Below are 27,914 nucleotides of genomic sequence, written 5' to 3' on the forward strand. Positions count from 1 at the left end.
GCCTGACTGCAGATTAATTGGAAGTTTGCCAAGCTGACTGCTTTGCAGTTATTCTTTTGATATCCCTTTATTTGATTATGGAGAATAAAGATCATTTGTTGCAAGCATCGCCTTCGGCCGCCCCTGTCCCCACATCACAAATTGTTTGTTAGATATGCAGTAGGCCTATTGTGCAAAGGTCTTAGTCCGCCATTAGATTTGTTTTAGCATGTATAATTATTTCTGAGTCTCTTTCAGATATAAATACTGGAAATGTGTGTTCAAAATAAAATAAAAAAAACACACAATTTTCAAAACAATATGGGTTCTACAGGCAAACGTCGTCCTTTAATGTGAACTCCCTTAGATTGACCAGTGATGTTTACTGCTGACCAGAGGAAGATTGAGTCTTTGAGTCTTGGTTCCTCTCAAGGTTTCTTCTTCACAATCTAGGGAAATTTTTGTTGTCACATTTACAAATAAATTTGACTTGACTTGATTCCCTTGGTACAAAGCTCTCTCTGAAGTAATCTAAAGTCATATTTTGGTACCATTTGCATTCAGATTCCATTACATTTTGTTTTAAGAGAGCCAGGTTCCTGCTGTTCCTCAAGTGTAAGGGGAGATGACACTAAGTACCTGCCCTTGTAGCCAGGGGCGCAGATGGAAATTCTGAAGTGAGGGGGACCAAGCTGTACAATTTATACGTTTATGCTTGTAAATCAGGGGTAATCAACTATATTTTTCCGCGCGCCAAATTTGGCAGATAGCTCCGACCTGTCGAACGTAATCTAATGTGTTGTGCGTGTGTGGGGGTGGCGGCGAACGTAACTTGTTGACCGCGGTCCGCCTGTTGCTGACCTCAATATTAATCTGGGGGGGACACGAAATCTAGATGCTAGATTTCGGATGGGGTCAATATAAATCTGGTGGGGACATGTCCCGCCCGTCCCCAGTGCCATCTGCGCCCCTGCTTGTAGCCCATAGAAGCTGTTGGCCTGCTGTCAGATTGTGATTTTTTGTGTCGCCAGTAGATGGTGTAGTTTTGTACAGTAGATTTTTTTGTATTATTTTGTTCTAAGGTTCTTGTAAAATGGATGCTGGTACTCTGCAGTTGTGTTTATGAATCCCTTTGTGCAGAGGTCATTTTCAGCCCTTTGAGACATTTTTGAGCCATTTGTACTAGTACACTTTAACATTAGTTATCTCAAGTTGGTTTGGTTCAATTTGAGAACCTCAAATACAGAAGAAAATGTAAAAAAAAAAAAAAAAAAAAGTTTTGATTTTGGGGATGTACCCATTATCATTCCCTCTGTATGATGAGCATGTTCTCACAGATTGTTAATAGATTCTGATATACTTTGGGTTTCTCACTCTAACAAGATGTGCAATGCAAATCCTGCAGTGCAGCACTGTATGCTGACGAGACTAGATGTTCCTATATTTTGTGGTTGTCTAACACATTTCAGATTATCTTTTAATGATGCTGAGAATAAACCATGCATTATCCACTACTGAATGTCCTCTCTGACTCTAGATGACCACAAGTATTACATTTAGAACACCAACTTAACACTTCACTGAGCGCGTAGTAATATGAGTATGACTTACATTACTGACCAATATACAGCCTGAATTACATTATTAATTTTAGCTGTGTTAATTAATCCAGAACACAGCACGGTTCATCTGCATCTATAATACCTAATAACCATCTCTCTAACATGTTAGCAATATCACAGTCCACCTCTCACTCCTCCCTGGATGTCTTATGTGTAGTATACGTGTACATTTGTCTTTTTGTTTGTTAGCCTGCGTGCTAGTGTGTGTGTGTGTGTGTAACTCATTTCACCTCTCTCTTGTTATCCTTGTTACACTTGTGTCTTGTTAGCATTTGTGTATTTAAGTGTGTATTTAATTGTGGGTTCGTGTTATGTTCATTGCTCGTCATGCTCATGCTCATTCCTGCTTGAGTGTCATGTGTCTGCTAGCACTAAGTTTTATTGCTGTCTTGTTAAAATAAACATCTATGTTAAAAAGACTTTCATCTCTACATCCTGCATGTGCCTCGCCACATTACAATCAAACTGAAAATCGATTGTTGAAGTTGTAAGCATAAGGTAATCATTAGTACAACTGGACCAAAGTTAGTAATTGTCATCATATTGCATTTTTCCTGTTAACAAATATTTCCTCACTCTTGTGTGGACCTGTCAGAACAAATTTTAAATTAAACTTTTATTAAAATAAAAATGCACTCATCAGTTACAGTCTATGTTGTGTACACTGATCTTAATTGCTTTATTGCATACTGTATTGCATTACTCATTTACTGCACTATGTATTGTGCAATGCCAAAGGTTTTTCTTTTTTTTCTGCACCAGAAATTTAACTAGTCTGGTTACTACGGAAGTGACCTCCTTATTGGTTAACACCTTTTTTCTCTTGCATTCTGTATATAGAACATGCGTGTAGACTTTTGACACATATCATCTTTATTTCTTCCCTTGGACAAGTATTTTAAAATCTTTTTCTGTTAGATATATGATTTGTGATTGGCTAGATTTATGATTGGCATGCTGTATTAGGGTAGAAAAAGATAAAACCACAAAACTAATATGCTAACATCTAAAACACAGCTTTGCCATATTTTTCCATTGCAAATTAAAGTCTTTTAAAACTTTTAAACAAGCAGTATGTTAAAACCTAGTAAACGTATAAGCCTTTAAGACACTTCTGTGAGGGGCAGTGAATCATTGATGGGGGGGGGGGGGAAACTCCAGTAAAGGTTAACACAAATTACACAGAATATAAAGCACTGATCACTTGGAGCATCCAAGTACAACACTAATACCATATATGTGTGATGTCCAATTTGATTTACTTCAATTTTATATATTTAAATTGTAGTAGGCTAGTATGTACATATATAATAGATATAATAGCTAAGCCCAATTTGAGGACACTTTGTTTAAATGATCACTATGTAATAACATGTAGGTATTTAGGGTACAGTCTGATAGTTGAATTCTGTCTCTCCTATGCCACGTACTGTGAAAAGCAGCAGCTTTTATGCATTTATGACATTTCTGTTTGTGGGTCACAAAATGCAGGATGTTGGTTTACCACAGACGTTGAGTTGAGCAGAAACGGTGGCTTAGGCATTGTTTCAACAAAACAGACAAGACATGTATCACATTGGGAGAAAAATAGAAAAAAGTGTGTTAAAATAGTAACTGTACCAAGAAATGATGGGGATAGGTGCTATATAATTGACAGTCTTTATGTTTAATGTTTGGAGAAAACTGAAACCCTGCTAAGCAGTGTTGGTTGATTCTTATTACCGTCATTGCCTTCACACGAACAGGATATCACATGCAAGTTTTGAGTAACTGATTATTTTGGACCTTTTTCCAATGATGCACCATTTTGTAAAGATAATGTTTTTCACTACTTCATAATGTTTTATTAGTTGTGATAGTAATTGTAAGATAACTAAATAAATTGTGCTTTTTGCTTTTTGAATGAAATCATTTCCTGTCAGGTCTAGGTACAAAGCTACATGCTGTGATAGGAAGTTCACTTCCCCTGTACAGACTAGAAAGGAACATGACTGTTGAACGCTCCATTTAACATAAACCATTTACACTCTGGACAGGAAGAATGGCGCTGGTCAAATTCAGCTTTTTAATAGGTAAGAAGGTTTTGATTAAAGTTTTGTTATACCTAACAGCTGTGCTTAATTAGTGATGCCTATAACAGTTTGCTCATGTTCTGTGTTGCCAAGTTCTGCAGCAGATTGAAGTACTTTTGTGGTAAAATATTTCCCTTTTCTTGTTAAACAGGAGCTATCAGTGTGCTGTTAAACCTGTCTCAAGAAGAGACTGATGGTGAGCTCAACAATTTTCCTTAGTTTGTGAAATAACATTTAATTCAATTTCAAATTCATAGTTCAATTTAAATTCCTAATGTCATGCAAAGTAAAATGTTTCTGCATTTCCACTAAATATTTGTGAAGTGCATTTTTGCACCTCCTATTGTAGAAAGTATCAGATAAATGTGCCATATTTTGTCAATTGTGATTTTTTACACCGCAATCGAAATTTGTCCTCCGCTTTTAACCCATCTTTGCAGTTAACACACACACACCCACACACCAGTGATTACTAGAGGGCTGTGGTGCACACGTGCCCAGAGCGGTGGGCAGCCCTAGCCCGGGGAGCAGTTGGGGTTAGGTGCGTTGCTCAAGGGCACCTCAGTCATGGCCTCAGGTCTGGGAATCGAACCCACGACCCTCCGGTCACAAGACCAGTTCCCTACCACCAGGCCATGACTGCCCCAGTCAGATGAATTGTAAGTCTTAAAGATAATTGATTTTAGCAACAACATCAACATGATCACAGTAGCTCATACATGAATCAAGTAAAATTTCATACACGAAAAAGACGTTAGAACATTAGAAGTTATTCAGCATTCAGCTGTGACAATGAAGTATGAAAATTCAAATACGTCCTTAGACTGGATCACCGACTTGCTTAGAAAAAGGTTTCCTCAGGTAGATACCGAATAGAATAGCAAAAGTTTTCCTTTCTACACCACTGTGGAAAATATACATAGTAAAACTGAGGTTAAAGATAGACTATAGACAAATGTGAAACTGAGGTTAATGACCAAAGACATGAGCAGTAAGCACATAATTTTTTCTGTGTTTTTTTCAGTGTTTACAGTAAGACCTCATCCACAAAATATGTATCAACACATTGAAAAAATTGTTCTGCATCAAAGGATGCTGAAGCAGTCCTAAAACTTCTTAACTGATAATTTTGTTCTAGTATTAGAAAAATTAGTATATTGTTAATTATCAAGAATTAGTATTTTGTTAAGATAACATTTTAGGTATTCTTGGGTTATTGTACCCTTAAGTCACACAGTGTAACGTCTGGAACTCACAAAGACCGGAGGATGAACATATTTGTGGAGGGAATACACGTTTATTCGTCAGACACGGGGTTAAACTCTCCGTAGTAGCAGAGAGCGACGAATAACCCAATGGACAGTCGACAAAGATCGACAGGGCATGATTAACCAAAACACTAACGACACTAAACAGTAAAACAATCCTAAGGGTTTGTGAAAGGCGCTATATAAAATAAACATATTATTATTATTATTATTATTATTATTATTATTATAAGGAATCACATACACACATGGGGCATGTTAATCAATAGACTATTTAACAGAGACACAGAGAATGACAAATCGACTAACTCAGTTTTAAAAAATCTATCTACTGAAATTAAAAGCAAGACAAATTACCAAAACAACACCCACAATACTGATACTTAAACAAACTTAAGAATAATGGAAAATACTAAGGAACACAGGTATGACCAGACTTTAAACGAGGATGACAAAACAATAACATCTCTAAATTAACAGAACGCCAAGATTCTAAACAACGCTAGTATTTATCAGAGGTGGGACCAAGTCAGTGTTTTGCAAGTCTCAAGTAAGTCCAAGTCTTTATCCTCAAGTCCCGAGTCAAGTCTCAAGCAAAGACAGTCAACTCAAGTCAAGTCTCGAGTCAAGACAAGCAACCGTCAAGTCAAGTCCCAAGTCTGAAACTTGGAATTTCAAGTCCTTTCGAGTCTTTTTTTTTTACAGGCACCAACGCTTTACGAATGCTACGCTGATGCGTTTCTTTACTCGTTTTGTTGGTGTCCGCCAGCCAAAAGATGACAGATCATTTACATTTTATCTTCTCTTAATTACATAAATGTACTTAAACAAGAATGTTTTGTTACATCATTTTACACGAAAATAGCAAGCTTCATCGTAAGCAAGATGCTGTCATTTCGATTGGTTATTCTAAACATTTGGATAAAATGTTTAAATATAGACTAATAAAAGGTTAGGGTTATTTTTTCATTGTTTTCTGTTATTGTGGGGTCACGGTGTAGGCTACTATTGTTACCTGGAGATTCAGTGGGGTCACATATTCTGATGGCTGCCGTCAGAATTGGTGACCCCAGTTAAAAAGGCTCACCTGTACATCCCATTCATGATTTCTTTGTTGGCTGCAATGGTGAGGGGATGGTAAATCTTGTTTAAGTACATTTATGTAATTAAGAGACGATAAATGTAAATGTAAACATCTGTCATATTTTGGCTCGTGGACACCAACAAAACGAGTAAAGAAAGTGCATCAGCGTAGTTTACGTAGCATTCGTAAAGCGTTTGTGCCTCTGAACAGAAACTGTAAAATAGCGCCCCCTGTGGTCACAAAACTCGACGGTCACAGAATCTGGTGTAACGCCGGTCTGCGTCAGAAGGACGGAAATGAAATTAATGGGGCGCACTTTATAAATATTTGGGGTAAAAAAAATCAAGTCTTGGCAAGTAAACTGGTTCAAGTCCAATTCAAGTCCCAAGTTATTGGTGTAAAAGTCCAAGTCAAGTCTAAGTCTCTGAATATTTTTTCAAGTCAAGTCAAAAGTCTTAATATTAATGACTCGAGTCTGACTCGAGTCCAAGTCATGTGACTCGAGTCCCCACCTCTGGTATTTATAGTAGCATAACTAAGAAATAGGATATCGAAATTACCAATGAAATCAGATATTAAATAATCAGAAAATACTGAATTATGTTATATAATTTTAGTTTATTCTTTTCAGTGTGAGCTTTGTATTAGAGATGGGCGATACTGGGAATTGTGGTATCGATCCGATACCAAGTAAATACAGGGCCAGTATCGCCGATACAGATACCGATACAATACTTTTTAATAGATCATAGATCCAAAGGATCCAAAAGATCTAGGATACAATTTTACCAAACACTGTATGTGACAACAAAATACTTTATTATCACTGTAATGAACTTGACGCAGCAGCCCACTGGAAGTTTTAATAACCTTCTTTATTCACGTACTCAATCAACTGACAAGCCTACACTCCCGCTCTCCGTTCCCGCTCAGTCTGGCCACACCCCCAACAACAGTTAACTCCCCTTCAAACCCCATGACTCACACTGACATCTAAACATACACTGTGATATCAGTACACCTCCCCCACTGTTTTTTTTTTTTTAACAACCCCAACAGTATATAACCTTTGTAGAGCACCATAATGGTATAATTTCAACATAACGTGCTAAAGAGCACCACTAATTCAACTCCTACAACTAGGACATTGGGGTAGACTGCCCTTCTGTCCACAGCAGCATTGGGATTATTCTGCCCAAAAAAAAAAAACAGCTGCTGTTCCTACAACTGATATTACTGCATCATCAATCTCTGTAGCGGGCAGGTAATCTAACTTCCCTGCCTCTGGATGTCACAGTCATTGACTGAGGAGAAGCTGGCTTCCGTGCCAGCGTTGGAATGTCCGCAGAAGGAGTCAGGTGTGGAGGTGGCACCTGGGAATCGGACTGCTCACATGGCTCTGCAGCTATTCCCTCTTCCCCACTAGATGGTTGCAGTGGAGAAGCACCCTGATGCTCCAGGACAGGCTGAAGATGCCGCCGATTACATCTAAGTATAGTGTTGTCTTCTGTCTGGACGACATACGAACGGGGTTCCTGGGACTTGCTTATGACTGTGGCAGGTGTTTTCCAACTTTTCTCAGTGTCGAGTTTCATTCTTACTTTTTGCCCTGGTTGCAGTTCTGAAAGTGGGCGAGCAGAATGCCGCCTGTCATAGAAGAACCGGTAAGCCCTCTTGGCTTTCTGATCTCGCCACCTGACTTCAGCATCACAGAAGGGGGTTGGCTTGAGCTTCCTCTTCAGCATTGGAAGTGGTGTTTCAATCTGACGCCCGATCATCAGCTGGGCTGGGCTTTCCCCTGTGGCACTGATTGGAGTAGCCCGATAACACATCAGAGCCAACTGCGGATCTGGCTGTTTCAGGATGTGCTTGGCAGTTCGCACTGCCCTCTCGGCTGCACCATTGGCTTGCGGGTAACGGGGGCTGGATGTAGAATGCGCGAATCCATACCGTTCCTGGAACTTTTTGAATTCTGCAGAGACGAACTGTGTCCCATTATCACTCACCAGCTCGAGGGGAATACCCCACCTTGCAAACATGTTCTTAAAGCTGGTGATAACATGTTGGCTATCGATGCAGGGCACTTGAGCTATCTCCAAGAACCTGGCGTAATAGTCCACTACAACAAGGTATTTCTTACCTTCGTGCTCACATAGGTCTGCAGCGATCTTCTGCCAGGGACCATCAGGAAGAGGTGTTGTAACCAGCGGTTCCCTCTTGTAGGATGGTTTATTCTCTACACAGAACTCACAGGATTTTATTTTCCGTGCTATATCTCTGCTAATTCCAGGCCACCATACCGACATTCTGGCTCTTTCCCTGCACTTAGTCAGTCCCTGATGACCTTCGTGAATTCGCTGCAGCATTTCTTCACGTTGGGATGCTGGGATCACTAGCCTGTCTTGATACAGGATGATGCCGTCAAGTTCAGAGAGATTTGCCCGTACTGCATGATATGGTTGAAGTAAATGAGAGTGTTCGGTCATTTTGTCGGGCCAACCACATCTAATGTGTGTGAGTACCTTTTGCAGCACACACAGTGTCCACCATAGTTGCGTTCTTGATGCTGTCCAACCTCTGTTCCGATACAGGTTTGGACCTGGTGACTGCTAACACATGTGCAGTGACTTCTTTTTCAGTGTCAGACTGATTTACTTCCTCTAGAGGATTTCTAGACAAAGTATCCGCGATGATCAGTTGTTTGCCAGGCACATGAACTGCTGTCACATTAAAGGCCATTAGCCTCATTAGCAATTGCTGACATCTGGGCGGTACCTGATCCAGGTCATAGGAATTTATCAAGGGCACCAATGGTTTGTGGTCAGTCTGCAGCAGAAAACTATCCATGCCCCTCAAATAGCGCACAAACCGCTCGCAGGCCCACACACCTGCCAGACATTCCTTCTCTATTTGGGAATACCTTTTTTCTGTTTCAGTGAGTGTGCGTGAACAGAATGCAACTGGTCTGAGCTCACCTGGGTCCCCTTGTAGCAGTGTAGCCCCGAGACCGTAGCTGCTTGCATCAGCGCTGACAACTGTAGGTTTCTTAAGATCATAGAAGGATAATACTGGCGCTGAGGTTAGCATGGCCTTCACCCTCTCGAACGATCCTTGCTGCATTTCAGTCCAAACCCAGGGTGTGTCCCTTTTCAGCAGTTCAGTTACAGGGTGAAGTACTGTTGAGAGACCCGGAAGGAATTTTCCCAGGTAGTTCACCATTCCTAACATTTGCCTTAGTTCAGGGATATTGGTAGGGCTAGGCAGCTGTGTGATAGCTTTGACTTTGTCCGTGTCTGGTTGGATTCCCTCTTCACTGATTATGTGGCCAAAGTATCGTATCTCAGATTTACTGAAGTTGCACTTGTCTTTATTGAGCTTCAGCCCAGATTTCTCCACTGTCTGAAGCACAGCACTCAGGTTCTTATCATGGATTTCCTGATTTTTTCCAAAAATCAGGATGTCATTCATCACCACTACTACACCCTGATGGTCTTTCAATAGTGTGCTCATCTCTCGCTGGAAGATTTCTGGAGCAGAGGTGATCCCAAAGGGAAGGCGTCGGAAACAAAATCTCCCTATAGGAGTAATGAAAGTCGTTAACAACATTGAGCTGGGGTGGAGTGGTATCTGCCAGAATCCACTAGATGCGTCTAATGTAGAAAAGACCTTTGCCCTTGAGAGTTTAGGTGCAATATCCTCTAGGGTAGGCGATATGAAACGTTCACGCTTCACCGATTTGTTGAGCTTCTTCAAGTCAACACATATTCTAACTTTGCCGTTCTTTTTGATCACAGGCACCATCGGGGCACACCAATGGGTTGGCTGTCTGACCTCCTCAATAATGTCTAGTGACAGCATTCGTTTAAGTTCATCCTCCACCTTTGGCAAGACAGGAAAAGGGAAACGCCGTGGTGTTGTGAGAGAGTACGGAATGGCTCCTTGCTTCAATTCGATTTTCACTGGTCTACAGCTTAGAAGTCCCACTTCTTGGAAGACATTTGCTGTGATTTTGTTCACTCTCTTAACAAGACCCATTTCGCATGCAGCTGCTCTGCTAAGGAGGTTGCTCATACGTGAGCCATCTATGACATACATCCAAGACTTGAATCTGTTCCCCTTGTATGTACATTTAGCTAAAAATTTCCCTAAGCATTTCAGTTGGCCCCCTGGACTGTAGACGGTAGTACCAGCTTTCGCCAGTGAGGGGCGCTGTGTCATATTTAAATAAGCACTGAACGACAACACCGTAATGTCGGCCCCAGTGTCTATTTTAAACTCAGTTGGAGTGCCGTTCACTGAGATGCATACATTCCAGGTGTGGTTAGCATTGTGTTTTTCACTCACCGAGCCTAAGAAGAATTCCTCTTGCTCTTCATGAGTTGTTACCTCCTTCACCATCTTTGTTTTGCACACTCTCTCGAAATGTCCCATTTTGTTGCATGCCCTACACACCTTGTTTCGTGCTGGGCACTGTTCTCGAACGCTGTGCGTCCTGCCGCATCTTGTGCAAGTCCGTCTTTCCATCTTGTCTCTCCCCTGCCTGCCCTGGCTCGTGCTGTTTACCCTTGTGTCTCCACGCCGTACCGGTTTGAACCTCACCTCATCCACATGCTGCTCCGCCCTCAAATTCACTTGCTGCTTCTTAATTTGCTCCGATTGGCGGGCGGTAGTTATGGCCTTTTCCAGTGTTAACTCTGACTCCAACTGGAGTTTCTGTGATACTTCCAGGTCGGTCAATCCGATCACTATCCTGTCCCTGATATGTTCGTCTTTAGCTGCGCCAAATTCACAGTATTCAGCCAGCTCGTAGAGGCTGCGCACAAACGACTCTACTGGCTCTCCACTGTTCTGAACTCGTCTATGAAAACACGCGCGTTCGTGAATTACGTTGCGCTTGGGCACAAAATGCTCATCAAATTTGGCTACCACCGCGTCATAACTCTCTGCGTCGTCTTCATCTAACGCAAACGAATTAAACACTGGTTCTGCCTCAACACCCATGGCGTACAATAGTGAATTCGCCTGCACTAATCCGGTCTCTTTGTCCAGCTTCGACGCCACTCTGAATCGGGAAAACCTTTGTCTCCACAATGGCCATGACGACGGCTGGGAAAAGTCAAACGGGTCCGGGGGTGAAAACTTGGACATTTTTTTTTTTCTTCTTCTTCGTGACCGAAATCCTTGGAATTCGCCAGTCCTTTAGACATCTGACACCATGTAATAAACTTGACGCAGCAGCCCACTGGAAGTTTTAATAACCTTCTTTATTCACGTACTCAATCAACTGACAAGCCTACACTCCCGCTCTCCGTTCCCGCTCAGTCTGGCCACACCCCCAATAACAGTTAACTCCCCTTCAAACCCCATGACTCACACTGACATCCAAACATACACTGTGATATCAGTACAATCACAATCAATATTTTTGTTTAGAAACAAGGGAACAGTAACAAAACAAAGTTTGCCTTAACATTAAAAAATAAATCTTTTTTGAATGAATCAATGTTCAATTTATATAGTGCCTTTCAAGATAGCCAAGGTCGCTTTACAATTTTAACACAGGTACAAGTCTTACACAACCAATCACACACCGGCTGGAAGCGGCAGCCAATTGCACACAGCGTACTCTATACCAGATGCCACAGCCAGGAGAGGACAGACCTTAGTGGCAGAGCACCATCCACCACTGGGCATACAAGCACACACACATTCATGCACAAACACCTATTTTTCTATTGAACAGAGACACACAGTTACAAACTCAGGGAGAATTCGTCAGGGAATGCCATTTTACCTAACTTCCATGTTTCTGGATTGTGGGAGGAAACCAGAGACACCTGAGGAAACCCATGCAGACACAGGGAGAAAATGGAAATTCCACTCAGATAGGGAATCCAAGACTACAGTGCTAACCACCAAGCCACCGTGTTGCCCAAACAAGTAGAATACACAAAAAATACAAAAATGAATAAAAATTATCCCCTCACTAGATATCTTTTCTATTTCTTTCTTTCTGTTTATTTTTTAAATTGAATTGTTCATATGAAAAAAAGGAATTTTCTTCCTTTCATTGCAATTGTTTTTTCTTAAACAGAGTAAAAAAATGACCTCTGTATGTTTAAAGTCTCTATAAATGTCATACTTGTATGGCTGTGTAAATATTCCTTGAAGTTAAATTGTTCATATTTTTTCTAGTCCACCTCTCATATTATCTTTCAAACCTTATGTAATTTTGTTTATGTGCACTTGCCTGTTGCTTTAATTCTATAAAATTCCCTTTTTTGGGATAATTAAAGCATAATCTAACGTTATCTATGATAACACTTTTACAAATGTACTAGGTTATTATCTCAATGACTAGGTGGGGGGGACACAAATGGGGGTGCTAGTGTGTTCCAGATTGTTGACGGGGGGGGTGTCAAACGAAAATTGTTGAGGGGTGGGGGGGGTGTTACTAGAGCAGAGCTGGGAGCGGTCGTTTTCTGCATGGTCCTAGCGCTAGATTTGTCGCTATTTTAATAATTGTTTTTTAGCCGTTAAAAAGTGGGGGGGGACATGGATTCTTCGCTATTTAAATGTTTGGTTTTAACCATAAAAACTGGGGGGACCAGAACCAGCTTTTGAAAAAGTGGGGGGACATGCCCCCCCCCCCCCCCCCCCCCAAATTATGTCCGTGATATATACACAGTGATCCCTTGCCACTTCATGCTTCAGCTTGTGCAGCCTCACTCTTTCATGGGTTTTTATAAGATATAAATTTGAAAAGTAATTTGTGAAGCTTTTTCACCAGTTTTCTGCATCATTTGATCGGTGGAAAAAAATAGATTTTATGAATTTTGACATGAAAAAAAAATCCCCAAATGTATACAAATATATTACAAATATTAATTCTAACAATAAAGGAATGTTATAAATAATAAAATTACAGTAAATATTGCATAAACGTGATGAACGAGGGATTTCTGTAGGTTACTTCCTCACGGACATTTCAAAACTCCATCTCTCTCCATACTGTGAGTGTCGACTCGAGGAGAGCGCTGATTGGGTGGGCCAGGCTGAGTGGGCGGGGCCGGACTGAGCCTACCTGCATGGCTGTTTGGCTGGCGCCACTAAGCCACGTGATGCAACAACAAAAGACGAGAGGGGAGTGGGTTGCCTCTCCGTGCTGTGTGATGCAACGCTGCTCTTACAGACAGACGAGACTTTGATGAATCCGCGTGCACAGCAGTCAGTGCGTGCGGGAGAGAAAAAAAGCTAGAGTATCAATCTTTTTACACGAGTATTGTTTAATATCAATACCAGCGTTGGTATCGATATTATCGATATTTGGATCGATCCGCCCACCTCTACTTTGTATGATTCCTTTTCCATCTTCTCATTTAACTGAGTCATTGTCATTAATGTGTCATCTCAATGAACATTTTAGTGTTCATATGTCTTCTACAGTAAATTACAATGACATGAGAGCAGCCCAACTGTGTTTATATACTGAAGACTTAATAACAATATCGGAGGAAAAACATCCCTGCCACTTCCACTTTTGTACAAAACGTATAAGCTTAGTGAATGAAAAGTGTAAACAGTCCTTGCATTATGTCAGATTAAAGAGGTCTGGATTTGAATGATTGTAGTGTGTATAAGAAATGCATGTCTACAATTGTGAAGAAACTCCTAAATTTTAATATTTAACCTTTTTATATATTGGTTTTGTTTATCCACACTCCCTTACCACAGACAAAGCCACTCTATCTCTAAGACAACTCCCCAAGTACCCAGTGTACACTGGCGAACAAGTCACTCTTACCTGTGAAGTTCAGGAGGATTCATCTGGTTGGCAATACCACTGGTATAAAATCCCAGATGAATCAAAAGTCTTAAACAGTGACACCAGCATTTCCAGCTACATCATCAACTCTGCTGAACTGTCACACAATGGTGCATACTCATGTCACGTGAAAAGAGAGGGTGTCAGCTTTAAGTCTGAAAATCACAAGTTAGTCATTGAAGGTAAGATAAATCTGTTTTGTTGTTTGTTTTTACATATATAACTTGGCTATTGAGAGTTCTGCACTGTAACGAAATTATCTTTCTTTCTTAGAACCCCCTCAGCCAAAAGCAATTTTAGATTCTGGATGGGAAAAGGTTTTCCCTGGTGAAAAGGTGACTTTGAAGTGTGAAATTCCAAAGACGTCCTTGGTCTGGATCTATGTGTGGCTCAAAGACTCAAAGAAGATTTCTGGTGAAGATGGCGTCACAGCTAAGGAAAACCTTCTCTTGATTTCCTCGATAAAACCAAATCATCATGGAAATTATGCCTGTGAAGCAGAAGTTCAAAGAAGGTCAAAGATAAAAGCAGTAAGCTCCACATTTCTACTGACAGTTTACGGTAAGTCCAACAAAATCGAATGCCAACTTATGTCCAGCATACATTGTTTAGCACTAAAGGAACTGAAAGTCCAGTTTCCAATCCAATAAATTAGGCTCATATAAAATCTAATAACTTCACTGTGAGCACTGAAGACTACATTTGATCAGTTTTGACACTGATTGTATATAGTCTGCAACAGCAGAGATTCTGCCAGATGCTTGCGGACAAAATTATAGGCATTTTTATTATCAACAGGGCAATGCAAACACTTGGTCGTGAAATAGGTAAGGGTCAAAGCCAAAATTATACATAACCAATCCAGTTGAAGATCATAACAGCAAAAAGATCTGTCCAGGTGAAAAAACAAGCAAAACTCAGCCACACAAATCTGAATGTGCAAAGGTGGAGGGAGAAAAAGTAGCAAACAGTGTAATGGTCAGGCTAATTAGAAATACGACACTTAGTATGCACTTGAGAAAAGTGACACTGTAGTGGCACTTTGCAAAGACTTATTAAAAATTGGCAGTTAAATAGATAGCAGAAGTACCAAACAGGTGAACTCAATAGTCTGGCCATGAAGAGCATGTGAGCAGGCCATGTACTGAATTCTGGGAGTTGTAGTAATGATTTAGACAGTCACTAGGAACAAAAGGGCAGAGCTGCATGACATAGGCAAAAAAAAATTTGTGGCCATGTTTTATATAGTTAAATACAATGATGAGCAGTCTAAAAGTTTATGAACTGTAGACTTATTAATGATGTTACTAATATTTAGCATCAAATAATCTATAACATTTCCTGAAACAAGAAGTATTTTACCTTTTTTTTTAGCGTATTTGTTTCTCTGTGAACATTGTCTGATTTCCTTTCCATCTTTTCATTTAACTCACTTGTCTTTGTAGTGGCACCTCTTCCATAAAGGCCAGTAACATTTTAGTGTTCATATGTCTTCTACAGTAAATTACAATGAAATGAGATCAGCCCAACTGTGTTTATGTACTGTAGACTTACTAACAATAGGGGGAAAAACATCCCTCTCACTTCTACCTATGTACAAAACAAACGTATAAGCTTAGTTAATGAAAAGTGTAAACAGTCCTTGCATTATGTCAGATTAAAGACGTCTGGATTAGAATGATGGTAGTGTGTATAAGAAACGCATGTCTACAATTGTGAAGAAATTCAAAAATTTTAATAATTAACCTTTTTATTTATTGGTTTTGTTTATCCACCCTCCCTTACCACAGACAAAGCCACTCTATCTCTAAGCCACCTCCCCCATTACCCAGTGTACACTGGTGAACAAGTCACTCTTACCTGTAAAGTTGAGGAGGATTCATCTGGTTGGCAATACCACTGGTATAAAATCCCAGATGAATCAAAAGTATTAAACAGTGACACCAGCATTTCCAACTACATCATCAACTCTGCTGAACTGTCACACAATGGTGCATACTCATGTCACGTGAAAAGAGAGGGTGTCAGCTTTAAGTCTCAAAATCACGAGTTAGTGATTGAAGGTAAGATACATCTGTTTTGTTGTTTGTTTTTACATATATAACTTGGCTATTAAGAGTTCTGCACTGTAACGAAATTATCTTTCTTTCTTAGAACCCCCTCAGCCAAAAGCAATTTTAGATTCTGGATGGGAAAAGGTTTTCCCTGGTGAAAAGGTGACTTTGAAGTGTGAAATTCCAAAGACGTCCTTGGTCTGGATCTATGTGTGGCTCAAAGACTCAAAGAAGATTTCTGGTGAAGATGGCGTCACAGCTAAGGAAAACCTTCTCTTGATTTCCTCGATAAAACCAAATCATCATGGAAATTATGCCTGTGAAGCAGAAGTTCAAGGAAGGTCAAAGATAAAAGCAGTAAGCTCCACATTTCTACTGACAGTTTACGGTAAGTCCAACAAAATCGAATGCCAACTTATGTCCAGCATACATTGTTTAGCACTAAAGGAACTGAAAGTCCAGTTTCAAATCCAATAAATTAGGCTCATATCAAATCTGATAACTTCACTGTGAGCACTGAAGACTGCATTTGATCAGTTTTGACACTGATTGTATATAGTCTGCAACAGCAGAGATTCTGCCAGATGCTTGTGGACAAAATTAAAGGCAATTTTATTATCAACAGGGCAATGCAAACACTTGGTCGTGAAATAGGTAAGGGTCAAAGCCAAAATTATACATAACCAATCCAGTTGAAGATCATAACAGCAAAAAGATCTGTCCAGGTGAAAAAACAAGCAAAACTCAGCCACACAAATCTGAATGTGCAAAAGTGGAGGGAAAAAAAGTAGCAAACCGTGTCAGGATAATGATCAGGCTAATTAGAAATCAACACTTAGTATGCCCTTGAGAAAAGTGACACTCTAGTGGCAATTTGCAAAGACTTATTAAACATTGGCAGTTAAATAGATAGCAGAAGTACCAAACAGGTGAACTCAATAGTCTGGCCATGAAGAGCATGTGAGCAGGCCATGTACTGAATTCTGGGAGTTGTAGTAATGATTTAGACAGTCATTAGGAACAAAAGGGCAGAGCTGCATGACATAGGCAAAAAAAAATTTTGTGGCCATGTTTTATATAGTTAAATACAATGATGAGCAGTCTAAACGTTTATGAACTGTAGACTTATTAATGATGTTACTAATATTTAGCATCAAATAATTTATAACATTTCCTGATACAAGAAGTATTTAAACTTTTTTTAGCTTATTTGTTTCTCTTTGAACATTGTCTGATTTCCTTTCCATCTTTTCATTTAACTGACTTGACTTTGTAGTGGCACCTCTTCCATAAAGGCCTGTAACATGTTAGTGTTCATATGTCTTCTACAGTAAATTACAATGAAATGAGATCAGCCCAACTGTGTTTATGTACTGTAGACTTAGGACGTACTCACACTAGGCTCTGTGATCCGGGCCCGGGCACGGTTCCCTGCCGAAGCACGGTTCGTTTGGCTAGTGTGAGCGCTCCAACCGTGCCCGGGCCCGGATCAGTTAACCGTGCTCGGGCCCGCTTGAAGAGGTGGGCCAGGGCACGATTCATGTGGACTCGGGCACGGTTCGCTTCTAGTGTGAGCGCTATCCGTGCCCAGGCCCGCTTGGTGCCTCGTCTGATTGGTTCATTTCGCTGGAACTCAAACATGACGTCAGTGATGCAACGCTTACGTTAAACAGTCATAGTGGCAAAGCGATTAACAGACAATCGTTGTGTTAAATTATCGATAAATCTGTGCTTGCACCATGTTTCTGCACTCCCAAAACGACTCCAAAAATACAATAAAAAGAGAATCGTGAACTCCATAGTGTTGTACGAGCGCGCTTTTTTTCCAAATAAAGTCACGTTGTGGTGACGTAAGCGTGCTCGGGCCGGCTTGATGAAGCCAGTGTGAGTGCAGGCCAGAGGGGGAGTGGGGAGGGGGGATAACCGGGCCCCAGCACGGAACGAGCAAACTGTGCCTAGTGTGAGTACGCCCTTACTAACAATAGGGGGAAAAACATCCCTCCCACTTCTACCTATGTACAAAACAAACGTATAAGCTTAGTTAATGAAAAGTGTAAACAGTCCTTGCATTATGTCAGATTAAAGAGGTCTGGATTAGAATGATGGTAGTGTGTATAAGAAACGCATGTCTACAATTGTGAAGAAATTCAAAAATTTTAATAATTAACCTTTTTATTTATTGGTTTTGTTTATCCACCCTCCCTTACCACAGACAAAGCCACTCTATCTCTAAGCCACCTCCCCCATTACCCAGTGTACACTGGTGAACAAGTCACTCTTACCTGTAAAGTTGAGGAGGATTCATCTGGTTGGCAATACCACTGGTATAAAATCCCAGATGAATCAAAAGTATTAAACAGTGACACCAGCATTTCCAACTACATCATCAACTCTGCTGAACTGTTACACAATGGTGCATACTCATGTCACGTGAAAAGAGAGGGTGTCAGCTTTAAGTCTCAAAATCACGAGTTAGTGATTGAAGGTAAGATACATCTGTTTTGTTGTTTGTTTTTACATATATAACTTGGCTATTAAGAGTTCTGCACTGTAACGAAATTATCTTTCTTTCTTAGAACCCCCTCAGCCAAAAGCAATTTTAGATTCTGGATGGGAAAAGGTTTTCCCTGGTGAAAAGGTGACTTTGAAGTGTGAAATTCCAAAGACGTCCTTGGTCTGGATCTATGTGTGGCTCAAAGACTCAAAGAAGATTTCTGGTGAAGATGGCGTCACAGCTAAGGAAAACCTTCTCTTGATTTCCTCGATAAAACCAAATCATCATGGAAATTATGCCTGTGAAGCAGAAGTTCAAGGAAGGTCAAAGATAAAAGCAGTAAGCTCCACATTTCCACTGACAGTTTACGGTAAGTCCAACAAAATCGAATGCCAACTTATGTCCAGCATACATTGTTTAGCACTAAAGGAACTGAAAGTCCAATTTCCAATCCAATAAATTAGGCTCATATTATATCTGATAACTTCACTGTGAGCACTGAAGACTGCATTTGATCAGTTTTGACACTGATTGTATATAGTCTGCAACAGCAGAGATTCTGCCAGATGCTTGCGGACAAAATTATAGGCAATTTTATTATCAACAAGGCAATGCAAACACTTGGTCGTGAAATAGGTAAGGGTCAAAGCCAAAACGATACATAACAGCAAATCATAACAGCAAAAAGATCCTTCCAGGTGAAAAAATGAGCAAAACTCAGCCACACAAATCTGATTGTGCAAAGGTGGAGACAAAGTAGCAAACAGTGTCAGGATAATGATCAGGCTTATTAGAAATACAACACTTATTATGCATTAGAGAAACCTAGCCACTAGGGTGCACACACCCTATTTTAGTGCCGGTCCTAAGCCCAGATAAATAGGGAGGGTTGCGTCAGGAAGGGCATCCTGTGTAAAAACTGTGCCAAATCAAATTATGCGGATCAAAAACAGAAATTCCATACCGGATGGGTTGAGGCCCTGGTTAACGACCGCCACTGGTGCTGTTGGGCATTAGCGGAAATTGGACTACTGTTGGGACAAGGAGGAGGAGGAGAGGGGGAAGAGGGTTCTGAAGCTGAAGGAGAGGAAGCAGAGCAGGAAGGTGGAGGTTAGAGTTGGTACGTTGAATGTGGGCTCTATGACAGGCAAAGGGAGAGAGCTAGCTGATGCGATGGAGAGGAGGAAGTACTGTGAGTACAGGAGACCAAGTGGAAGGGGAGCAAGGCCAGGAGCATTGGTGGTGGCTTCAAACTCTTCTATCATGGTGTAGACAGGAAGAGAAATGGAGTAGGGGTAATCCTGAAGGATGAGTTTAGTGAGAGTGTAGTGGAGGTAAAGCGAGTAAGTGACAGGGTAATCTGTGTAAAGTTAGAGATTGATGGGGTGATGATGAATGTCATCAGTGCTTATGCTCCTCAGGTTGGTTGTAATGTGGAGGAGAAATAAGAATTCTGGAGAGAGTTAGATGAAGTTGTTTTGCAGGTTCCTAAAGAAGAGAGTGGTTATTGGAGCAGATTTAAATGGACATGTTGGTGGAGGGAACAGTGGTGATGAGGAGGTGTTGGGTAGATATGGTGTTAATGAAAGGAATATGGAAGGACAGATGGTGGTAGATTTTGCTAAAAGGATAAAGATGGCTGTAGTTAACACTTACTTTAAGAAAAAGGAAGAGCACAGGGTAACGTATAAGAGTGGGGGAAGATGCACACAGGTCGACTATATCCTATGTAGGAGACGAAACCTGAAAGAGGTTAGTGATTGCAAGGTGTTACCTGGGGAGAGTGTAGCTAAACAGCATATGATGGTGATATGTAGGATGGTTTTGGAGGTGAAGAAGAGGAAGAGAGTGAGAGCGGAACCTAAGATCAGGTGGTGGAAGTTAAAGGATGAAGACTGGTGTAAAATTCAGGGATGAGGTGAGGCAGGTACGGGGTAATGGTGGTGGAGTTCTGGATACCTGGGATGAGACTTCAAATGCAGTGAGGGATGTGGCTAGGAAGGTACTTGGTGTGACCTCAGGACAGAGGAAGATAGACAAGGAGTCGTGGTGGTGGAATGAGGAAGTTCAGGAAAGTTTGAGAGGAAAGCAGTTGGCTAAAAAGAATTGGGATTTTCAGCGAGATGAAGAAAGTAGACAGAGGTAAAAGGAGATGTGTCACAAGCTAAAGAGAGCAGTGGCAGAAGCTAAAGAGAAGGCATATAGCAAGCTGTATGAGAAGTTGGACACTAAGGAAGGGGAAAAGGATCTGTACAGATTGGCCAGACAGAGAAACTGTGATGGGCAGGATGTGCAGCAGGTTAGGATGATAAAGGATAAAGATGGAAATGTGTTGTCTGGTGAGGAGAGTGTCTTGGGAAGGTGGAAGGAGTATTTTGAGGAACTGATGAATCAAGAGAATGAAAGAGAAAGAAGATTAGAAGAGGTAGAGGTTGTGAATCAGGAAGTGCCTCAGGTGAGCAAGGAGGAAGTAAGGGCTGCAATTCGGAGAATGAAGTGTGGTAAGGCAGTTGGAACGGATGATATTCCAGTGGAGGCATGGAAATGTTTGGGAGAGACTGCAGTGGAGTTTTGGACTGGGTTATTTAACAAAATCTTGGAAGGTCAGAAGATGCCTGAGGAGTGGAGACGAAGCTTAATGGTGCCGATTTTCAAAAATAAGGGTGATGTTCAGAGTTGTAGTAATTACAGGGGAATAAAGTTGATCAGTCACAGCCTGAAAATCTGGGAAAGAGTAGTGGAAGCTAGGCTTAGAGGAGAGGTAGAGATCTGTGAGCAGCAGTATGGTTTCATGCCAGCTAAGTGCACCACAGATGCTATGTTTGCTTTGAGAGTGTTAATGGAGAAGTATAGGGAAGGACAGAAGGAGCTACATTGTGTGTTGACTTAGAGAAAGCTTATGATAGAGTACTGAGACAGGAGCTGTGGTATTGTATGAGGAAGTCAGGAGTAGCAGAAAAGTATGTGAGGGTGGTGCAGGATATGTATGAGAACAGTGTGACAGCAGTGAGATGTGCGGTAGGAATGACAGATTTATAAAGTTGGGGTAGGACTACATCAGGGATCAGCCCTGAGTCCCTTCCTGTTCGCAGTTGTCATGGACAGACTGACGGACAAGGTTAGGCAGGAGTCCCCTTGGACTATGATGTTTGCTGATGACATTGTGATCTGTAGTGAGAGTAGGGAGCAGGTGGAGGTGAGCTTGGAAATATGGAGATATGCTTTGGAGAGCAGGGGAATGAAAGTGAGCAGGAGTAAAACAGAGTACATGTGTGTGAATGAGAGGGCAGACGGTGGACAGGTCCAGTTACAAGGAGTTGATTTGGTGAAGGTTGACGAGTTTACCTACTTAGGGTCGAGGGTACAGAGTAATGGAGCAAGTGAAAGGGAGGTAAAGAAGAGAGTGTAGGCAGGGTGGTGTGGATGGCATAAAGTGTCTGGGGTGATCTGTGATAGAAGGGTGTCGGCTAGAATGAATGGAAAGATCTATAGGACAGTAGTGAGACCTTCTATGTTGTATGGACTGGAGACAGTGGCACTGACAAAGAGACAGGTGAGGGAGATGGAGGTGTCTGAGATGAAGATGTTGAGATTCTCATTTGGAGTGACGAGGAAGGATAAGATCAGAAATGAGTTTATTAGAGGATCAGCACATGTAGCATGTTTTGGAGATAAAGTTAGAGAGGCGAGATTGAGATGGTTTGGACATGTACAGAGGAGGGAGGAGAGGTATATTGGTAGGAGGGTCTTGAGGATGGAACTTCCAGGCAAGAGGAGGAGAGGTAAACCTAAGAGGGGTTTATGGATGCAGTGGTGGAGGATATGAGAGTGGCTGGTGTGTCAGTGGAGGACACTCAGGACAGGGCCAGATGGAGGAGTTTGATCCGTTGTGGCAACCCCTAAACGGGAATTGCCGAAAGAAGAAGAAGATCATGCATTAGAGAGAAGTGGCACTCTAGTGGCAATTTGCAAATAATTATTAAAAACTGGCAGAGTTAAATAGGTAGGAGAAGTACAAAACAGGTGAACTCATTGGTCTGGTAATGAAGAGCATGTGAGCAGGCCATGTACTTAATTCTGGGAGTTGTAGAAAGGATTTACAGTCACTAGGAACAGGAGGACAGAGCTGCACGACATAGGCAAATTACATTTTAGGGGCCATGTTTTATATAGTTAACCCTCCTGTCGTGTTCGGGTCAAATCTGACCGATTTACAACTTAAACCACTCATAAATATTGTGTTTTACATCTGATTGCTGCAAGGCCTTATGCCATCCTCCACACTATGCACTGGAACATATAAAAGTGATGATCATCTTTTTCATTGAATTTTGAGTGTTTTAAACCAATGTTTTACATCTGTGTTGTTGCCGGTCAAGCGTGACCATCACAGGAAGTGAATGGGTATTCAGAATATATTCATCTATGAGACAGAAAACATCCCCATACACACTCACACACACACACCTACACACACCTACACACACAGACACACACACACACACACTCACACACACACCTACACACACAGACACACACCTACACACACACACACACACACCCACAGACACACACCTACACACACACACACACACACACACACTCACTCTCTCACACACACACACGCACACCTATACAGACACCTAAACACACACACACACACTTACACACACACACCTAAACACACACAGACACACACACACACACACACCTATACACACAGACACTCACTCGCTCACTCACTCGCTCACTCACTCGCTCACTCACTCACTCGCTCACACACACACACCTACACACACACAGACACACACACAGACACACACATATACACACACACAGACACACACACATGTTATGCCTAGGTTTGCAAGGCCCCTCTGATCTGAGTGTGACATGCCACTCATGTGCATGAATTCACACACACACACACACACACACCTACACACACAGACACACACACAGACACACATACACACACACCTACAGACACAGACACACACACATGTTATGCCTATGTTTGCAAGGCACACTCTGATCTGAGTGTGATGAATTCACACACACACACACACACACACACACACCTACACACACAGACACACACACAGACACACATACACACACACCTACAGACACAGACACACACACATGTTATGCCTATGTTTGCAAGGCACACTCTGATCTGAGTGTGATGAATTCGCACACACACACACTCACTCACTCACTCACTCACTCACACACCTACACACACACCTAAACACACACAGACACACACACACCTAAACACACACAGACACACACACACTCACTCACTCACACACACACACCTACACACACAGACACACCTACACACACACCTACAGACACAGACACACACACATGTTATGCCTATGTTTGCAAGGCACACTCTGATCTGAGTGTGACATGCCACTCATGTGCATGAATTCACATGCGCGCGTGCACACACACACACACACACACACACACAGACACACACACACACTCTCACTCACTCACACACCTACACACACACCTAAACACACACACAGACACACACACACCTAAACACACACAGACACGCACACACGCACACTCACTCAGACACACACACCTACACACACAGACACACACACACAGACACACCTACACACACACCTACAGACACACACACGTTATGCCTATGTTTGCAAGGTGGTGAAAATTTTTTTTGTGTGTTAAAACAGACCGGTCTCTGAAGACCGGGAACACTAAAGTAAAAAACGTGAGGTCAACAAAACCGAAGGGTTAAATACAATGATGAGCAGTCTAAAAGTTTATGAACTGTAGACTTAGTAATGATGTTACTAATATATTTAGCCTCAAATAATCTATAACATTTCCTGAAACAAGAAGTATTTTAACTTTTTTTTTAGCTTATTTGTTTCTCTGTGAACATTGCCTGATTTCCTTTCCATCTTTTCATTTAACTGACTTGTCTTTGTAGTGGCACCTCTTCCATAAAGGCCAGTAACATATTAGTGTTCATATGTCTTCTACAGTAAATTACAATGAAATGAGATCAGCCCAACTGTGTTTATGTACTGTAGACTTACTAACAATAGGGGGAAAAACATCCCTCCCACTTCTACCTATGTACAAAACAAACGTATAAGCTTAGTTAATGAAAAGTGTAAACAGTCCTTGCATTATGTCAGATTAAGGAGGCCTGGATTAGAATGATGGTAGTGTGTATAAGAAACGCATGTCTACAATTGTGAAGAAATTCAAAAATTTTAATATTTAACCTTTTAATATATTGGTTTTGTTTATCCACACTCCCTTACCACAGACAAAGCTACTCTATCTCTAAGCCAACTCCCTAATTTCCCAGTGATGTACACTGGTGAACAAGTCACTCTTACCTGTAACGTTGAGGAGGATTCATCTGGTTGGCAATACCACTGGTATAAAATCCCAGATGAATCAAAAGTCTTAAACAGTGACACCAGCAATTCCAGCTACATCATCAACTCTGCTGAACTGTCACACAATGGTGCATACTCATGTCACGTGAAAAGAGAGGGTGTCAGCTTTAAGTCTCAAAATCACAAGTTAGTCATTGAAGGTAAGATAAATCTGTTTTGTTGTTTGTTTTTACATATATAATTTGGCTATTGAGAGTTCTGCACTGTAACGAAATTATCTTTCTTTCTTAGAACCCCCTCAGCCAAAAGCAATTCTAGATTCTGGATGGGAAAAGGTTTTCCCTGGTGAAAAAGTGACTTTGCAGTGTGAAGTTCCAAACACGTCCTTGGATTGGATCTATGTGTGGTTCAGAAACTCAATGAAGATTTCAAGTGAAGATGGGGTCACAGCTAAGGGTAACCTTCTCTCGATTTCCTCTATAAAAGCAAGTCATGGTGGAAATTATTCCTGTCAAACGGAAACTAAAGGAAGACCAAAGACAAGAGCAGTAAGCACTGCATTTCTGTTGACTGCTTATGGTAAGTCCTTATCAGCAAAATCTTTATCAACTCAAAATTGTCAAAAATGAGCATGATCTATTGAGCATCAAATAACTGTGATCTTAAAAACAGTCCTACATTTTCATAAAGGATCATTTTACATCTTTAGTTGACCCATAAATTTATTTTGTGTAAATCTGATGTTCCCTTGTGATATTTTAGTGTTTAAACATCAATCTTGACCAATGTCTTATATCACACTTGTGTGATGGCTGTTTTTCTGAAGCTATTCTTTTAGAAGTATCTAAAAGTTAACTAATAAACTATTAGGTGTTGTTGAGGAGCACAAATAATAGTCTGCATCTTAAGCACTGAAGTCAAAAGTAGTATTATTGTGTCTGTCTACCTCATATAATGCTAACAGCTTAAAAATCTATATATGCAGGGGAAACTAGGGATTGTTGTAACACTTTGGGCAGTCATGGCCTGGTGGTTAGGGAACTGGTCCTGTGACCGGAGGGTCGTAGGTTCGATTTCCAGACCTGAGGCCATGACTGAGGTGCCCTTGAGCAAGGCACCTAACCCCAACTGCTCCCCGGGCGCCGGGCTAGGGCTGCCCACCGCTCTGGGCACGTGTGCACCACAGCCCCCTAGTAATCACTAGTGTGTGTTTGTGTGTGTTCTAATTGCACAGATGGGTAAATGCGGAGGACAAATTTCGATTGGGGTGTAAATTCACAATTGACAAATATGGCACATTTCACATTTCATTTCACTTTGCTTCAGAAACTATAACTCTCTGAACATTTGGGTAGAGCTTCCAAATTTGTACTCAAAGTTCCGTTTGCTAAAAATAACGGTTTCCAAATCCAGCTATATCACAGAATTCATAAATTGATAATAAATACAAGATCCATTGTTACAACCCACTCCACTGCATGGGTAAACTGCAACACAACCTACTCCACTACCTGAGTAAGTTGTAACAATAAAAAACTGAGATCACATCACAAAATATTTCTGCACACTCCAGCACTTCAACACTTCCTATGCATACCAACAAAATGTAAAATAAAAATAAATAAATGTAAAAAAAATTGACACATACTAAAACGTGACTCCTATTTAAGTAGGCCTGCCTCTAGGGGTGTGTTTAAAAAATCGATCTTTCGATTCAAATCAATCTTCATTTGAATGATTCGATATCGATTTATGAAACCTGAGATCGATCTTTAGAATTAGCCAATTTTCCCCCCATATGCGTACCATTTTACGTCTCGCGTTTTATCTCGCGAGATCATCCTTTTTTTCTCGAGCACCGCCACTTGGCTGGGGTGAACAGTTAAGCATGGCTGCAGCAAGAGTAAAAAGCCTTCAATGAGTTACTAGTTTGCTCTGGCGCCAACCACTGGCGAGCAATCGATTGCGATATAATACTTAATTTGTGTCCATTTTACACCGCCACCCCCTCCAGGTTCAAATCTCACTCCAAGCGATCTTGAAAAGTCGGCAACCCTGCAGATGCAGAGCCGGAGTGGCTAATCGGGAGATTCGGGAGGCCGATTGGGATGGAAAAATAATTTTGGGCCGGATTTGCGCATGAAACTCCCGGGCTGAAAAAGTGGCTCACTCCGTCCATGTGCAGATGTATGGTTACATTTTGGATTCAGAAACCATGATGGTAGGGAAGAGTTGGATAAAAGCACAGCCGTGTGTAAACTGTGCAACATGGAGGTGAAATATTGTGGGAGTACCACAAATCTGAGAAATCATTTAACGCGACACCATCCTGATATTCAAAAAACGCCAGAACCCAAACAAACTCCACTAGAGAAGGCGATTAAACTATCTACAAGTTCTCCCCGTGCCAAAAAATAACCAAAGTGCTTTAATTCCACCTTATAAATGTATATGAACCCTGCAAACATGACAAAGTTACAAGATTCGAGAGGTGCACGAACTCGCGAAGCGACAGCGCACGAGCGGAGCCACCGCGATTAGGTCGTTTTCGGCGCGCGGACCCTCATGCCGGTCGCGACGTGTCAAGTATAAAGCTGTGAAGTTTTCTCAACAGTTGGCAATATTGTTACTGCACAAAGGAGCTGTCTCACTCCTCAACATGTTGATCAGCTCCTTTTCTTGCAGAAAAATTTGACAATCTCCAAGATGTCAAAAAGCAGTCATGAATAAATCTTAGTTTTTGGACCTTAATGTTTACAATATTCAGAACTATGTTCATAAATGTTTTTGTTACATGTTAAAAAAAAAATTAATTTGCACTTTAAAAGGCTGTTTAAAACCGCTTTCAATGCCTTTTCTGGTAAAGGAGCTATGTGGAAGAGTGTGCATTAATTGATATTAAAAAAAGAATGTTTTAAAAAAAGAACATTTTAATAAAGTTTGAGTGTTCCTTGTATCATTACAACATTTCACATTCAAACTACACTTTTTATTGTAACTGAAATGTCCCTACAAGAATCGATATTGAATCGGATCGAATCAAATCGAAAATCGAATTGAATTGGGACCTTGTGAATCAAAATCGAATCGAAATGGGAAATCAGTAGTGATACCC

The 27,914-nt window shown here is 41.1% G+C and overlaps 1 protein-coding gene across 2 annotated transcripts in view; it reads left to right on the top strand.

Moving 5' to 3' along the window:
* Positions 1–27,914, top strand: part of LOC143485223 (Fc receptor-like protein 5) — an 83,988-nt gene that overhangs the window by 33,115 nt on the left and 22,959 nt on the right. The window contains exons 1-11 of one of the 2 annotated variants that reach the window (XM_076984574.1): positions 3,175–3,198; positions 3,524–3,673; positions 3,825–3,869; positions 13,760–14,032; positions 14,124–14,411; positions 15,641–15,913; positions 16,005–16,292; positions 18,117–18,389; positions 18,481–18,768; positions 24,724–24,999; positions 25,091–25,378. In XM_076984574.1, the coding sequence (XP_076840689.1) occupies positions 3,643–3,673; positions 3,825–3,869; positions 13,760–14,032; positions 14,124–14,411; positions 15,641–15,913; positions 16,005–16,292; positions 18,117–18,389; positions 18,481–18,768; positions 24,724–24,999; positions 25,091–25,378 (2,323 nt within the window). In that variant the 5' untranslated portion in view covers positions 3,175–3,198; positions 3,524–3,642. Of the gene's footprint in view, positions 1–3,174; positions 3,199–3,523; positions 3,674–3,824; positions 3,870–13,759; positions 14,033–14,123; positions 14,412–15,640; positions 15,914–16,004; positions 16,293–18,116; positions 18,390–18,480; positions 18,769–24,723; positions 25,000–25,090; positions 25,379–27,914 lie in introns of those variants that run through there. The other variant, XM_076984573.1, reaches the window with a different exon arrangement.

The sequence above is a fragment of the Brachyhypopomus gauderio genome, chromosome 21 (assembly GCF_052324685.1).
Source record: "Brachyhypopomus gauderio isolate BG-103 chromosome 21, BGAUD_0.2, whole genome shotgun sequence".
Taxonomy (NCBI): Eukaryota; Metazoa; Chordata; class Actinopteri; order Gymnotiformes; family Hypopomidae; genus Brachyhypopomus; species Brachyhypopomus gauderio.